This window comes from Nycticebus coucang, chromosome 4 (genome assembly GCF_027406575.1).
Source record: "Nycticebus coucang isolate mNycCou1 chromosome 4, mNycCou1.pri, whole genome shotgun sequence".
Taxonomy (NCBI): domain Eukaryota; kingdom Metazoa; phylum Chordata; class Mammalia; order Primates; family Lorisidae; genus Nycticebus; species Nycticebus coucang.
In genome coordinates this window covers 16,066,218-16,082,653 of record NC_069783.1, presented here as the reverse complement: position 1 = coordinate 16,082,653, position 16,436 = coordinate 16,066,218, and the positions used below count along the sequence as shown (strand labels likewise).

Below are 16,436 nucleotides of genomic sequence, written 5' to 3'. Positions count from 1 at the left end.
TCTAATTCTGTTCATCATTAGGTGAAAATGATGCTATAAATATAAATATATCTTGTTAGTAAGATATTACATTTAACTGTTACAATGATGTCTCTTCATTTAAATGATTTATGAACCTTTACAACAGGATCCATTTCAGTGAATGAGGCTTTTTTCCCTCATCTCTAAATCTCCAATTTCAATATTAACCAGCTTTACAGGACATCATAAAGAATCTGCAAATCGTTTGACTTGATTTTTCAAATACCATTGAGAGGCTGGAATAATACAAACTTCCATTAAAAAGCTGCTGCTGGCTTACATTAGAGTGGGGCGATTTTTTTTCACAAGGTTTGATGAGTGGGGCGATTTTTTTTCACAAGGTTTGATGAGTTTTCTCTTCAGTGTATCCAGTGGTTATATGGAGATTTCCCATTCACTTAAAACAAGATCTGTAATATTATTTGAACGACTTTATGTGAAAAAAAATTTTTAAGACATTTATGAAATAAAATAAAAAGATAGTTATATTACTATTGTGCAGTTTTTGGCTGGGGCTGGGTTTGAACCCACCACCTCCGGCATATGGGGCCGGTGCCCTATATTACTATTGTGAATAAGTGTTTATGAGCCCTTCTACACTTTTTCTCTTGGTTTTAGGAGCTTGCATTCATCTTCGGGACCCTGAGCTTGCTTTGGCTATTGAATCTTGCTTGAAAGGACTTCTACAAGCCTATTGTTGCCATAATCATGCTGATGAAAGAGTCCTTCAGGCACTGATGAAAAGATTTTATTTACCGGGGACTTCACGGCCACAGATAATAGTTTCTGAATTTCGGAATGAGATGTATGATGTAAGACACAGGTAAAGAATCAGTAATTAAATACCGTTTCTAGTTTTGCTTAATCATGTGCAAGATTGAAAAGAGTTAAAACTCTTGCAGTGTTAATCATATCTTTACTACTGATTTGTAGAATTTTATCAAGCCACTATTTCTGTCTAGGCATTGGAGAAACATAAATAACTAAGAGATATCCCCTGTGAAGTCCTGACAGAATTGGGAAACAGAAATATCCTAGTACGGCATGTAAGAATTATACCAACGAGGGAAATGATGCAGATCTAATCATATTAACAGGGAGGTCCTGAGGAAAACATTGGCCCTCATTACTCACAGCTCCACAGACTTCTATGAAGAGTTGTAACTGTTTTCTTTGACAACCTTAACATTTCTTTTCAGGAATTCAACAAAAATACTGGTATCCCCAGATTGCATTTTAAAATTTCTTTGCTCTTCCATCTCTCTTTTTTTTTTACATAAAGCTATTTTTGCCCCCCCTTTTTTTGTCCTTTTTGAGACCTTTTTTTCCTCTGTCACCTAGCTAGAGTGCAGTAGCATCATCATAGCTCACCGTATGTAACTTCAAACTCCTGCTCTCAAGCAGCCTTCCTATGTCAGCCTTTCAGAATATTAGGATTATAGGCATGAGCCACCGTGCTGGGCCATATTTTTGCCTTTTTAAGGGCGGTGCCTGTAGCTCAGTGAGTAGGGCGCCGGCCCCATATGCCGAGGGTGGCGGGTTCAAACCCAGCCCCGGCCAAACTGCAACAAAAAATAGCCAGGCGTTGTGGCGGGCGCCTGTGGTCCCAACTGCTCGGGAGGCTGAGGCAGGAGAATCGTGTAAGCCCAAGAGTTAGAGGTTGCTGTGAGCCGTGTGACCCCACGACACTCTACCCGAGGGCGATACAGTGAAACTCTGTCTCTACAAAAAAAAAAAAAATAAATAAGTTATAAAACTAAGTTCCTCATATTTGAATAAATTTGTGTATAAACAGTAATTGTCTCGTTTTTTGTGGGCACTGATAAAATTGAATTACAAGATGTGGTTGTAGTTAAAATGAGAGAGTAGTTATCGCATATGTGTTTTGGTGGGGAAAATTTTAGAGAAGAGATGATAAATGATCAGTCTTGTAACTGGTGAGTTTGTCAAATGACAGAAAAAGTGATTTGCCTTCTAGACAAATAGAATTCTGTGTGCAAAACGCATGGAGGCATGACGTTGTAAGGTATTTTGCAAAAAACAGCATTTGCAGATTTGATAGGAATGAATAGATTGACAGATACTTAATGACAAAAATCAGTAAAACTTGTTAATTTAATGTAAGAAAAGAAAGAATTAGGATGTTTCCTAGATTTCTGCCTGCAGTAATTAGCTTAAGGATATGCTATCAATTTATGAGAAATATAATTTATAAAAATAGATTCATCAAAGTGTATAAGTCTTATTTTATAATTGTTGGTTTTGAGCTGTTAGTTTAGAGATAAGTATTAGGAACCTATCGGTAAGGTGTTTTCTCTGTCTGCATGAGAATTTGACCTTATGTTAATTTCTAGCTCTGATTCCGGTTTCAAAAACTTAATGAAAGGGTAATTTTAATTGTGCTGCCAGACACCACCATTTATGGTAAAAATAACCCCTAACAGGTTAGTTGTGCCTGAACGAGAGAACTCTAAACATGGGGTTGGCACCATTATGGTGACTTTTACATTTGGGCAGTTCCCTTGTGAGGAACATGGAAACCATTTCTATGAAGTTGTATGGGAGATACAGGCTTCTGTGAAGAATCTCCTCCTTGAACCTGAATTATCATTCTAAGACCAAAAAGTATGGTCCTAGAAAGCTAGATGGCCTGTTCTGTGAACCACACCAAGAACCCCCACGAAGGGAGAGAATGCCTGGCACTGTCTTGTTGGCAAGTGTGTTTCTAGTCACTTGACAGTTTATCCCTGACACACGGTGTCCCATGGTGTGAAGGTGAGCTAGGTTTGTGTGGTATAATGTCAGTACCTTGGAAGAAGGTGAGTTTATGTGCCAAGAACTTGGGGCCTTGGAGGTTAGGTAGGAAGTTTGGGAGTTTTCCTATTTAAGGGTTTAGCCTAGGTGCTGAGTAGAATGAGAGAAGCTGACTCAAAGTCTTAAGACACAAAAATGTATGGTGGCTGCAGGATGAATAATAATGTTTGTTCACCTATAGACATGAGTGGAATGTATGTACTGTTAGGGTAATACTCCATCAGAAGTTTTTAAGAGTGAGTGGGTAGCACGAAAGAAGAAGAGAAGGAAAGTTGTTGAGACAGTAGGTCAAAGAAAATGAGCCCTGGAAGGGAAATGTTTAGATCCACCATAATGAAGTTAGAGAGCAAACTCAACAGGCATGATGAGCCCAGAAGGAGAGAGGGTTGTGGTAAGAGAATTGAGAATTGAATGTAACAAGTCAAACTGATGACTAAGTCTGTATTTGACTTCAAGAGTAGATTGCTGAAGCACGTGTTGTTGGAGTAGTGGAAGAAGTTAGATTCTGATTCTTTTGTATGTTGGCAAGAGTCTTGAAAGTGTTTGACATTCTTTCAACTTTAGTGAATATGAAGAACTTTTTTGGTATAAATTGTGGTTCTAAGGCTAACAGAAATATTGGATATAGAAAAGAACAATAAAATACCATTAGGACATTAGAATGTATCAGATACTTAGGACTTATTTTATTCATGGAGGCTTACATTAGATAATCTCAACACAGGTACCTAGGAAAGTGCCTAGCTCCCAGGGAGGTGTTCAGGAAATGTAATTTCTTCTCCTACGAAGATGACTTTGTCTCCGCCTTTCAGAGGAAGTAGAAGTGACTGAACTGCTCATCTTGTGACATACCCAGAACTGTATTTACCTTTGCACTTGTTGCCCCATCTCAGTAGAGGACATAGGCTTCTAAGGCTCTGCTACTTGTGCCTGAATTGCGTACTTTCTTTCTTACCTTACTCATGAACCATATTTAAAATTATTTCAACTCTCTCTTGACTGAGCCTTACCTTTCCTATTCCATTGATTTCTTTCCCCTTATCCATGCGAGGTCACTGATTTGCCTCTCTCATTTTGCATCAGTGACTGTGCATTCACTCCTTGACCCACTACTGTCTGCTCTCTGAAATGCTCATTGTGTTTTCTATGTCCCTGTTGCTGATCTAATGGATATATGTGTATATTTTTTGTGTGCGTTTATCTTGTATTAGGCCTTGGGTATTACTAAATACACTTTCCTTGACTTCCTTGAAACACTATTCCTTTTGTTACTGTGACACTGTATTCTTGGATCTTGTACCCTTCAGGTGTTTCTCAGCCTATTTTCTGGGCTTTTTTTAATCTACTCCTTTGATTATGGGATGTCCCACAGCTCTGTTCTTGGTCTACTAACACTGCTCACTTTACGTATTATTCTTATATTTGGAGACATTAAAAATAAACCAAATTTTAAGCATTTTATTTTTATATTTTAAATTTGATTGTGGTATGTTTCTGTTTACTTGGCTTTAGAAATCCCATGTTTATATTCAGTGGTTTCTCTTACGCTTCATTAGGGTCTTAAAATCATTTTGTTTTGTCACTCCTCTTACCAGTGAGGCCAGTTACGCTTGCCTAGATTTTATATGCAGTTTTTCCTTTCTTCTCTGTGTTCTGTTAGGCTTTCTACTTGGACATTGTTTGGTAAACTGATTTCATATTATCTGCTCCTTGTCTCTTGTCACTGACATCTCATTGCTAATATTCCTTTCTACTTTCATTTTCTGAGACTGATTTTATAGTATCTCTCAACATACCAATAATTGTCATGTAAGCCAGTATGAAATCAGTCCCAGGGAAGAGTAGTAAAAGAAAGGGATGGTTGTGATTTGGCACTTTAGAGCAGACTAGTAATAGCAACTCCATCTCATGATGGCATGTGCCTGTTCAGAACTGGTTCTTATTTCCTGCTATAGAAACCTGTGCCCTCACTAAGCTGGCCAGAGTCTCCCTTTCATCAGAATCTCCTACCTCCCATTCTCTTTCTTTATCTCCTCATTTTCTATTTTGTTTCATGGACTGCTTGACATTTCTAGAACACCTGTGCCTTATTCTTTCTAAATTTGTTTTCATGTCCACTTGAAGTTAAACTAAGTATATAGTTTGCTTTAAAGTATCAAGTCAGTATGTATTTTCCTCTTAGATACCAATAGTCATTTCAAACTTAATGTGTCTAAAAGCCAAACTCCTGATTTCCACCCCCAAATCTGCTCTTTCTGTGATCTTTTTAGTTGTTCAGGCCAAACACCACAGTCATCCAGTCATCTTTGACACCTGTCTGCTACCTTATATCCCGTCAGCTGTGCTTTAAAATTCTGTCCAGTATCTGACCACCTGTGCGTGGCAACCACACAGGTTCAAGCCATCATCATGTTTCACTGGAGTATTGTATAGGCTGACCTCTCTGCTTCTGGTTCCTTGCCACCACAAGTCTCACTGTAAGCAGCCAGTGTAACAGCAGATGGTGTCATCCTTCCGCTCAAAGTGCCCTAAACCTTTTCCATTCATTTCCCTTACCATAGGCCTAACCATGACCTCTAGGTCTGCATGACTTTTTTTTTTTGGCTGGGGCTGGGTTTGAACCCACCACCTCCAGCATATGGGACCGGCGCCCTACTCCTTGAGCCACAGGCGCCGCCCAGACCTTTTTTTTTTTTTTAACCATCTTTCCTGGCCTGCCTCTAGATCAGTGGTTCTCAACCGTCCTAATGCCACGAACTTGTAATACAATCCAAAGGGGTTGCGACCCACAGGCTGAGAACCACTGCTCTAGATTCTCTCCTTGACCTGCTCAGTCCACCATAGGTTTCTGGCCTCCTTGCTTTTCTGATGTCCTTGAGGCCTTTGTGATCACTGTTTTCTGTATTTGAATTGCATTTCTTCTGGATACTTAATGTGACTATCCCATTTCCTCAGGTGTCTGGCTCACTTTAGTGAGGCTTTCCTGATCATTTTTGTGTGTAAAAGCACTATATGGTACTTTCCTATTCTTTCTTTTGCTTCATTGTGTTCCCATTAAACATAATGTAAGCTCCATGAGGAAAGGATATAGTCTGTTTTGTACACTGCTGTTTGAATAGCAGCTGGCAGATAGTGGGTGCCTAGTAAATACATGTTGAATTAGTGGATGGCTAGGTATAACATAGTATATGCAAAGGCATTTTGTTTATTTTGGAATTCTAGGACTAAGAAAACTTTTTTTGGAATTCTAGAACTAAGAAAATATACCATCATTTTTTCCCTTAGCCTTTCATTTCTCTTGTAGCTGTGTTCTTAGCATATCCATTCTTCAGTGCTGTTAATAGAGCACTGTTAATAAGAGCCCAAACTGCAACTCATAAGAGTATCTTTTCTCTCGTATTTCCTCTGTGTTGATGATAAACTTTATTTCAGATTTTCTTGTCTCGTCAGTGGGAGAATTATTTAGCTATTTCAAATGTATTTTAATAATTTAATATTTATACATGATAACAGTACAAGACTTAAGAAGATCATAATCATTAATTATGACAGGTAGCTGGGGCCAGGTGCTGTGGCTCACACCTATAATCCTTGCACTCTGAGTGGTGCCTGTGGCTCGGTGAGTAGGGCACCAGCCCGATATACTGAAGGTGGAGGGTTCGAACCCAGCCCTGGCCAAACTGCAATAAAAAATAGCCAGGCGTTGTGGCAAGTGCCTGTAGTCCCAGCTACTTGGAAGGCTGAGTAAGAGAATTGCCTAAGCCCAAGAGCTAGAGGTTGCTGTGAGCTGTGATGTCACAGCACTCTACCAAGAGTGACAAAGTGAGACTCTGTTTCTAAAAAAAGAAAAATCCTTGCACTCTGGGAGGCTGAGGCAAGATCCCTTGAGCTCAGGAGTTCGAGACCAGCCTGAGCCAAGACCCCCATCTCTAAAAATAGAAGTATTAGCTGGGTATTGTGGGGGGCATCTATAGTCCTAGATACTCATGAGGCTGAGGTGGGAGGATCTGTTGAGTCCAGGAGTTTAAGGTTGCTGTGAGCTAGGCTGATGCCATAGTACTGTTGCCTGGGCAATAGATGATGTTCTGTCTCAAAAACATACCACAAAAAAAAACAAAACAAAAAAACAGCAGGCAGCTGGGCATATTGATTAAAAATCTGATACAGTGGCTCACACCTGTAATCTTAGCACTTAGGAAGGCCGAGACATATCGCCTGAGTTCAAGACCAGCCTGAGCAAGAGTGAGACCCTCATCTCTATTAAAAAGAAAAAAAAGAAAAACTAGCTGAGCATTGTGGCTGGCTCATATAGTCCAGAGGCTGAGGTATGAGGATTGCTCAAACTCAGGAATTTCAGGTTGCTGTGAGCTATGATGGCACAGCACTCTATCTGGGGTGACAGAGTGAGACTGTGTCTCAAAACAAAAAAGGAATCTGGGCTCTACAGCTGCTTGCTTTAAATTCTAACCTAACCACTTAACTAGTTTTATGAAGTTGGGGAACACATTAAACTTTCTGAAGCATCTTCATATGGCAGAAAGTGGAGAGATAATAGTATCTATCTTACATGGTTGTTAGAAGGATTAAATGAGCTGATGCTTGTGATACACTTAGAATAGTGTCTAGCACATAGTATTATATTAATATTTGGTAAATAAGTAAGCCTATATTACAGATTGTTTTTAAAAAATCTTATGTAATCTTATAATCTACTCACTTATGAAAAATATATCTAGTACTTATAATTATCATATGTATATTTATCATTTGATGTTTAACTTTCTATATTTCTGTCTCCTAGAGCTGCTTATCATCCAGAATTTCCAACAGTTCTGACAGCTTTGGAAATAGATAATGCAGTTGTTGCAAATAGCCTAATTGACATGAGGGGCATAGAGACAGTGCTACTAATCAAAGTAAGACCAGATCCTATATTCTATATTTTCCTTAAATGTTTAAAACTGAAGATGGTCATATAAATTTTTGTTCCTCTTTTATCATAGAGTTGTTGATGTGTTTCACCATTGCACCTCACAGGACAATCTGTAGGATAATACAGAGCCGGTTGGTTTTTTGCATTTTCTGCCCCCGGGAACTTTATAACTTTCAGCTATTCTTTGAAAAATAATTTCACAAATGGATATTACTCTTTTGGTGTATGGCACTATACAATTTATTTTGTTCATTCTCTCTTGATTGGTGGCCAAATCCATTTTTTATTTGCCCTTACATACATACATTATTATTATTCCAATTTTTAAATGTAGTACTTTGCTTAATATTTTAAAAATTCTTTTTCATTTTATTTCTTTTCTGAAATAAATCAATACTCTTCATCTTTGTATGTATTTTTATGTACTAGTTAGACCAGATCACCATATTGTTTCTTCTGTTGACATAAATTTGCTGAGAAGGGACAAATAGATTCAAAACAAATTTATAATGAACATAAGTGAGTCATAAATTTATAATGAACAAACATAAGTGAGTCTGCTTTTCTAATTAATAGAAAAGTAATGGTCTCAATAACCCATATGTGTATATATGTATGTTCATATTGTAATTGTGAGTTTGGCTTGCTCATATTTTAGAAGAGTACTTGAAAAAAAATAATGAAGCCCCATTTTTACTTCCTTTGGGGCTTAAATATGTTCATGTTCTCCCTGCATAACTTGGTATACTAGTCTTTTGTTGGAATTTGCTATTCACTCATATCTTTTCTAGGGTGTAAAGTCATTTAGAAAAAAAAAAAAATCTATACGAACTGGCCCAAAGTGATTATTTTCACCTAAAAAGGTACTTACAATATTTTAAAATTTTAAATGGACAAAAACACTAGAATTTAAGAAGTACATTTGTTGGGGCCAGGCCTGGTGGCTCATACCTGTAATCCTAGCACTCTGGAAAGCTGAGGCAGGTGGATTGCCTGATTGCCCTGAGCTCAGGAGTTGGAGACTAGCGTGAAGCTAGAGCAAGACTCTGCCCCTAAAAATTGCCGGGCATTGTGGCAGGCGCCTGTAGTCCCAGGTACTTGGGAGGCTGAGGCAAAGAGTTTGAGGTTGAGCTCTTGAGCCCAAGAGTTTGAGGTTGCTGTAAGCTATGACATCACAGCACTTTACTGAAGGACAAAGTGAGACTCTATCTCAGAAAAAACAAAAAAGTATACTTGTCATGAAGCATTACTTAAAGACTCTTAACGGTTTCAACTCTTTAAACCTTGAAAGTTGTTTATGAAATTCTTATATTTATAGAATTATTTCATTTGAATGTTTAAGTAAAAATACTTGAATTAATATAATAATGATAATAATATATAATATAAAAATGATACATTTTGAAATTATGTACATCAGAAATGATTTCTCATAGCGTTAAAAGCATATTTTCTCCTGTATTTTTTTTTTAGAATAATTCTGTAGCTCGTGCAGTAATGCAGGCCCAAAAGCCACCCAAAAATTGTAGAGAAGCTTTCACTGCTGATGGTGATCAAGTTTTTGCAGGACGTTATTATTCATCTGAAAATACAAGACCTAAGTTCTTAAGTAAAGATGTGGATTCTGAAATAAGGTTGGAATCAAGTTTATGTTTACTATGTTATTACCACTGCTTCCTTGAGGATCATATTCTTTCTTATTACTCTTTTAGTGGTAATAAGAGTAATTACCACTAATTACTGTAATAAGAAGAATTACAAGTAGTCAGTACTTGGTGTTAAAAGATCATTTAGCTGGATGTAGAATTCTAGGTTGTCAGTTATTTTTCATTGTCAGTTTGACAATAGTGTTCAGGACTAAGAATGTTATTCTTACAACTGGCTGATCTGCACATTGTTCATTACTTCCCCTCAAGGAGATAAGCTTAACTCAATGTAGATTAGCTGTATCTGTGCCCACGGCCTAGTTCTGCTAGTTTGTCCTAGGGAGGGTACAGAGGATTGGTTTACATTCTGGCTCAAGCCCCTTATTGTGTTCTAACTGGTATTTTGAGTTGCACTATTCTAGAAAGAAGATCTAGACACAGTTAAAGCCCATGCCTAGGAAAACAGCTGCTAGAGGACACAAATTGAGTATTTAAATGAAACTAAGAAATATACCTAATGAGATTTCCGGAGCGCACAAAGAATTTTTGGTACTAAAAAAACACAGTTCCCTTACTCAGCTATTAAGGTAATGAATTGATGGAGTAGAAGAATGTAGAACATAAAAGAAATAGCTAAGAAAACTGAGCAAAAAATAATTCTAAATGCTTATATGTGTAAGGGAAATGAGAGTTTTGTTGAAATAAATTTCTTCTTCAAATAGTGTTTGTCATTTTTGTGTGATTATGAGAGTAGAATAAAGGAAAATAACCATATGGATAATGGAAAGTTGAGTAAACCTTCTTGGTTAGCAACAGAAAAAGTTGAATGACCAGCAACTTGGATGTTGTGGCACTTGCTTTTGTTTATTACCTCAATGCAGTTTTCCTTATGCAAGTGCACATGATGTGTAAGCTCTCAGAATAATAACCCATGTGGTTCATTAAAAAGATGACTGGCATATTTTTGAATTGTCAAAATACAGTAATATTTTTCTATAATTTTCTGAAGTTATGTCTTTCAAATTTTATTGTTTCATTTGTTTCTTCAAACAGCGCATGTTTAATGTTTAACTAATGTGTCAGGCACCAATCTAGGTCCAAGAAACAGCAGGAAAGGAGATAACACATGAAGCTTAAGTCAAGAAGGGAGGGATAGACTGTAAGTGAGTATTAGGTCCAGGTAGTAATCAGTGCTGTGGAGACAAATAAGGCTTAGGGTAGTGTAAGAGAAGGAGGGGTGTATTATTTTAGTTACGTGTGGGAATGGGGAATGTTGTATTCCTCCCACACAAACAACTCATATACTCAGTTCAGGCTTCATACAGCTTTCATTAGGTCGCAAATGTTCTTTCTCCATGTAAACTAATTAAAAACCTAGGGGGAACACTATGTGAAAATAGTTCTACCAAATAAAAGGAAGTTGTAAAATTTAGCAATTTTATTAATGCAAGGTATATTGATTGATTACGTTTGTTCTAAATGTTCAGAAAAATGCATAACAACAATATTGTCTTCGCTCATTTTGTTGGTTTTTATTTTTGGTTTAGGTTCTAGTTTTCAAAGTTTTGTTTACCTGGCAAATTTTTAAAGCAAAATTAGTGTATATTAATATATGATGAAATAAATAACTCATAATAAATCCTGAGAAACCCGTTAAATTTTTGCATCTGGTCTTATTTTTGGTACCCCCAAAATGGTATAACTCTTCCTTTCTCCATTTTTATGATTTATTATTCATACACCTAACATTTATTGAGCCTTATTTATTTATTTATATTATTTTTTGTTGTTGTTCGGGATTCATGGAGGGCATAAAGAATTAGGTTACACTGATTGCGTTTGTTAGATAAAGTCCCTCTTCTAATTGTGTCCCTCCCCCTCCCCCCCCACCAAGAGGTGTACCATACACTGCGACTCTTTTTCAAAATTTGGAAATTCTACCAAGGTGGCACAGTTGTACCAGTAAAAAATTAAAAAAAAAAAATGCTGCTAATTGAACCGTCTGTGACTAGAAAATGGTTTCAGATTTCAGAGATGTTAAACTGCAAAGTAATATACATCTTAGTGGAATGTGGCCAACACCAGGAAATATTCCAGGGAAAAGTTGTTTTTGTCTGCAAAGGTGGTTCTCTTCCACCAAGCACACAGCTTTGGAAGACAGGCACTTGGATAAGTGGGGCAGGAAAAGATCACTTCTGAAGCCAGTTGACTCTGCTGCATGGAGACTCTTCTATGGTTTTGGTGTATGCTTACTGTGTTTTCCATCTCCTTTTCCTGTCCTTCTCTTTGTTCCCTTCACTCCTCACACATTCTTAGTATTTATTCACCAACACTAACTGTTAAGCATTAGTTTTATTTGTCTTTATCACTCTGTGCCTTTGTGTGTTTTTTTCCATCTTCTGCCCTACGCGGTCCAGCTGATTGAAAGCTTTAGAGAATGCAATTCAGTTGTCTTTTTTCTTAGACTCACTCTCAGATTCCTATAGTATATAGGAATAGTATATACTATTATACTATAATATACTCTACTATACTCTACTATACTATAATAATAGTATATACTATTCCTATAGTATTCCTATACTATAGACATATAGTATAGTGTCTTCTTCACATTTTAATGTTCCTAATATTTTTCGTTTTTAGGAATCACATTTCAATTCTGTTTCTACCTCTATCTGACGCTATGCATAATGTCTCCCGCACAGAAGTCATACCATACAGTTGACCCTTAAACAAAATGAGGGTTAGGACATCTGACACCCCCAAACGTAACTACTAATAGCCTACTGTTGATTTACAAAGAACATAGACAATTAACCCAAATTTTGTGTATTTATACTGTTTTTTATAGTAAAGTAAGCCAGAGAAAAGATTATGTTACCAAGAAGATCATAAGGATGAGAAAGTATATTTACTATTCATTAAGTGGAAGTGGATCATCATGAGATGATGGCAGAGGTAGAAGAAAAGCTGCACATAAGTTGACCCACACAATTCAAAACCATGTTGTTCAGAGTTAACTGTACTTGCTAATGAAATGAGTAAAATGCAATGCTAGTTTGGAAGATGTTGTTTGAAATTTTCTGTAATAGATTTTATGTTATTAATGACTTGGTAGGATTATAGAAATAGTTTAACAGAACAAGATTTTGCAAATAAGTTACTACAAATAAACCTTTCTTTGTAAAAGTCTATTTGTAATATCGAGAAAAAGATTTGAAGTATTTTTTAATCCTCTCTTCTTCATCAAGTGACTTGGAGAATGAAATTGAAAATAAAAAAGCCCAGATACTAAATCTCCATCAGCATTTGTCTGCTCTTGAAAAGGATATTAAACGCAGTGAAGAACTTCTTACAAGGTGCCAACTACATTATAAAGAATTAAAGGTAAAAAAATAAATGTCATTTTATTTTTCTTAACTTGTCATTTCCAAGTTAATTTTAAGATTTTTGTCTTTCATTCTGAGCAGTACTTCTCAAACGTTTGGCCTCATGCCCCTTATACTCTTCAAAGAACTTTCATTTATGTGGGTTATATATCTTTTAATATTTATAATTTCAAAAATTGAAACAAAATTTAAGAATATTTCTTTATTTAAAAATACCACACCATTGACATAAATAATATTTTTAATGAAAAACCAAAACAAAAATTTAAACTAAATAAATTTAGTGAGAAGATTGGTATTTTTTGGCAAGTCTCCAATGTTCTGTTTTAATAAAATTTAACTAGTTCTGTCTACTTTTGTGTTCACTCTGCTGTGATATTACACACCATATAGTTATAAACCTTCTATACACTCATAACCCAATGCTGGTAACAATGGGGAATAATATCTTAGTGTTTTTATGAAAATAGTTTTAACCTCATGTACCCTCTGAAAGAGTCTCAAAGACTCTCACAGGTTATTTAGAGGTTATTTGGATCATACTTTGAGAACCACTAGATTAGAATAATTTTTCTGTAACTCGAGACATTGGATGTTTCAGAAAAATATTTTCTCTATGCTCTCAACACTGTCTTCATTTTAAACGCTGAGGTGGATTACTGACATCTTTTTTTGCATAGGAATGGATTACCAATAAGGGCGATTGCAGCAGAATTTATACATGGCCTCCTTTGGTTTACTTAATACTGGTGTACCCCTTTCATTAATTATGGTATCCTTCTATATAAGGAAGCAACATGGAGCTTTGTGGATTAATATATTCTTTTTTTTTTTTTGTAGAGACAGAGTCTCACTTTATGGCCCTCGGTAGAGTGCCATGGCATCACACAGCTCACAGCAACCTCCAACTCCTGGGCTTAAGCGATTCTCTTGCCTCAGCCTCCCAAGTAGCTGAGACTACAGGCGCCCGCCACAACGCCCGGCTATTTTTTTTTTTTGGTTGCAGTTTGGCCGGGGTTGGGTTTGAACCCGCCACCCTCGGTATATGGGGCCGGCGCCTTACCGACTGAGCCATAGGCGCCGCCCTATATTCTTTTTTTATTATTAAATTATAGCTGTGTACATTAATGCAATCATGGGGTAAATGTGCTGGTTTTATATACCATTTGAAATATTTTCATCAAACTGGTTAACATAGCCTTCACTGCATTTTCTTAGTTATTGCGTTCAGACATTTATACTCTACACTTAGTAAATTTAATGTGTACCCTTGTAAAATGAACCATAGGTGTGGTCTCACCAATTACCCTCCTCCACCTATCCTTCCCCCTTCCCTCCCTCTCCTCTTTCCCCTGCTTCTTGGGCTATAGTTGGGTTATAGCTTTCACATGAAAGCTATAAATTGGTTTTGTAGTAGGGCTGAGTACATTTGATGCTTTTTCTTCTATTCTTTTTTTTTTTTTTTTTTTTTTTTTGAGACAGAGCTTCAAGCTGTCACCCTGGGTAGAGTGCTGTGGCATCACAGCTCACAACAACCTCCAGCTCCTGGGCTTAAGTGATTCTCTTCCCTCAGCTTCCCAAGTAGCTGGGATTACAGGTGCCCACCACAACGCCTGGCTATTTTTTGGTTGTAGTTGTCATTGTTGTTTGGCAAGCCCGGGCTGGATTCGAACCCGCCAGCTCTGGTGTATGTGGGTGGTGCCTTAGCCACTTGAGATACAGGCACCGAGCCATTTTTCTTCCATTCTTGAGATACTTTTCTAAGAAGAATATGTTCCAGCTCCATCCATGTAAACATGAAAGAGGTGAAGTCTCCACCTTTCTTTAAGGCTGCATAATATTCCATGCTATACATACACCACAATTTATTGATGCATTCATGGGTCCATGGGCACTTGGGCTTCTTGCATGACTTAGCAATTATGAATTAGGCTGCAATAAACATTCTGGTGCAAATATCTTTGTTATAAAGTGATTTTTGGTCTTCTGGATATATACCTTGTAGAGGAATTGAAGGATTGAATGGCAGGTCTACTTTTAGATACCTAAGTGATCTCCAAACTTCTTTCCAAAAGGAAGGTATTAGTTTGCATTCCCATCAGCAGTGCAGAAGTGTTTCCTTTTCTCCACATCCATGCCAACATCTCTGGTTTTGGGATTTTGTGATGTGGGCTAATCCTACTGGGGCTAGATGATATCTCAAAATGGTTTCGATTTGCATTTCTCTGATGATTAAGGATGATGAGCATTTTTTCATGTGTCTGTAGGCCATGCACCTGTCAGAGAAGTTTCTCTTCAAGTCCCTGCCCCAGCCTGAGATGGGATCACTTGTTCTTTTCTTGCTAATATGTTTGAGTTCTCTGTGGATTCTGGTTATTAAACCTTTGTCAGAGACATAACCTGCAAATATCTTCTCCCATTCAAAAAGAGGGCTGTCCGCTTGCTTTACTTACTGTGTTCTTGGCTGTGCAGAAGCTTTATATTTTGATCAGGTCCCAGTAGTGTATTTTTGGTGTTGTTCCAATGCCCAGGGAGTCTTCTTCATAAAATATTATTCAAGGCTGATTTTTCAAGTGTTTTCCCTGCACTTTCTTCTAGTATTTTTATAGTGTCATGTCTTAAGTTTAAATCTTTAATCCAGTGAGAGTCTATCTTAGTTAATGGTAAAAGGTGTGGGTCTGGTTTCAGTCTTCTACAGGTCGCCAGCCAGTTCACCCAGCACTATTTGTTAAATAGGGAATGTTTTCCCTACTGAATGTTTTTAATTGGCTTGTCAAAGATCAAATAATGGTAAGTAGCTGGGTTCATCTCTTGGTTCTCTATTCTGTTCTATACATCTACCTCTGTTTTGGTGCCAGTACCATGCAGTTTTGATCACTATCGATTTATAGTATAGTCTGAGGTCTGGTAGCGTGATTCCTCCTGCTTTGTTTTTATTTCTGAGTAATGTCTTGGCTATTCAAGTTTTTTTCTGATTCCATATAAAAGTATTCCACGTAGAATACAATAGAATTTAAAAAGTGTTCTGATCATGAAAGGATGCTAGATATTATCAAAATTAAAATAGAATTTTAATGCAAACCCTATTAAAGCTCCACTGTCATACTTCAAAGATCTCAAATAAATGAAAGAATGCTGGATATTATCAAAAGCTTTTTCTACATCAATTGAGAGAATCATATGGTTAATTTGTTTATGTGCTGAATTATACTTATAGATTTATGTATAGTGAACCAGCCTTAAAACCCTGGGATAAAACCCACTTGGTCATGGTGTATAATTTGTTTGATGTGTTGCTGGATTCTGTTTGCTAGGATCTTATTGAATATTTGTGCATCAATATTCATTAGTGATATTGGTCTATAATTTTCTTTCCTTGTTGGGTCTTTTCCTAGTTTGGGGATCAAGGTAATGTTTGCTTCATAGAATGTGCTGAGTAGTACACCTTCTTTTTCTATATTGTGGAAAAGGTTAAGTAATGTAGGTACCAGTTCCTCTTTAAAGGTTTGGTAGAATTCTGACGTGAAGCCATCTGGTCCTGGATTTTTCTTTTTAGGGAGATTTTGTATCGTTGATGCTATTTCAGAACTTGATATACACCTGTTCAACATTTCCCCTCTATTCTGGCTA

General features: G+C 36.9%; 1 protein-coding gene across 8 annotated transcripts in view; it reads left to right on the top strand.

Annotated features, from left to right (window-relative positions):
- Nucleotides 1–16,436, top strand: part of SMC6 (structural maintenance of chromosomes 6) — a 105,660-nt gene that overhangs the window by 51,363 nt on the left and 37,861 nt on the right. For all 8 annotated transcript variants that reach the window (XM_053588490.1, XM_053588483.1, XM_053588487.1 and 5 more), the window contains 4 exons: nt 640–844; nt 7,637–7,751; nt 9,242–9,402; nt 12,669–12,804. In XM_053588490.1, coding sequence (XP_053444465.1) covers nt 640–844; nt 7,637–7,751; nt 9,242–9,402; nt 12,669–12,804 — 617 coding nt within the window. The remainder of the gene's footprint in view (nt 1–639; nt 845–7,636; nt 7,752–9,241; nt 9,403–12,668; nt 12,805–16,436) is intronic.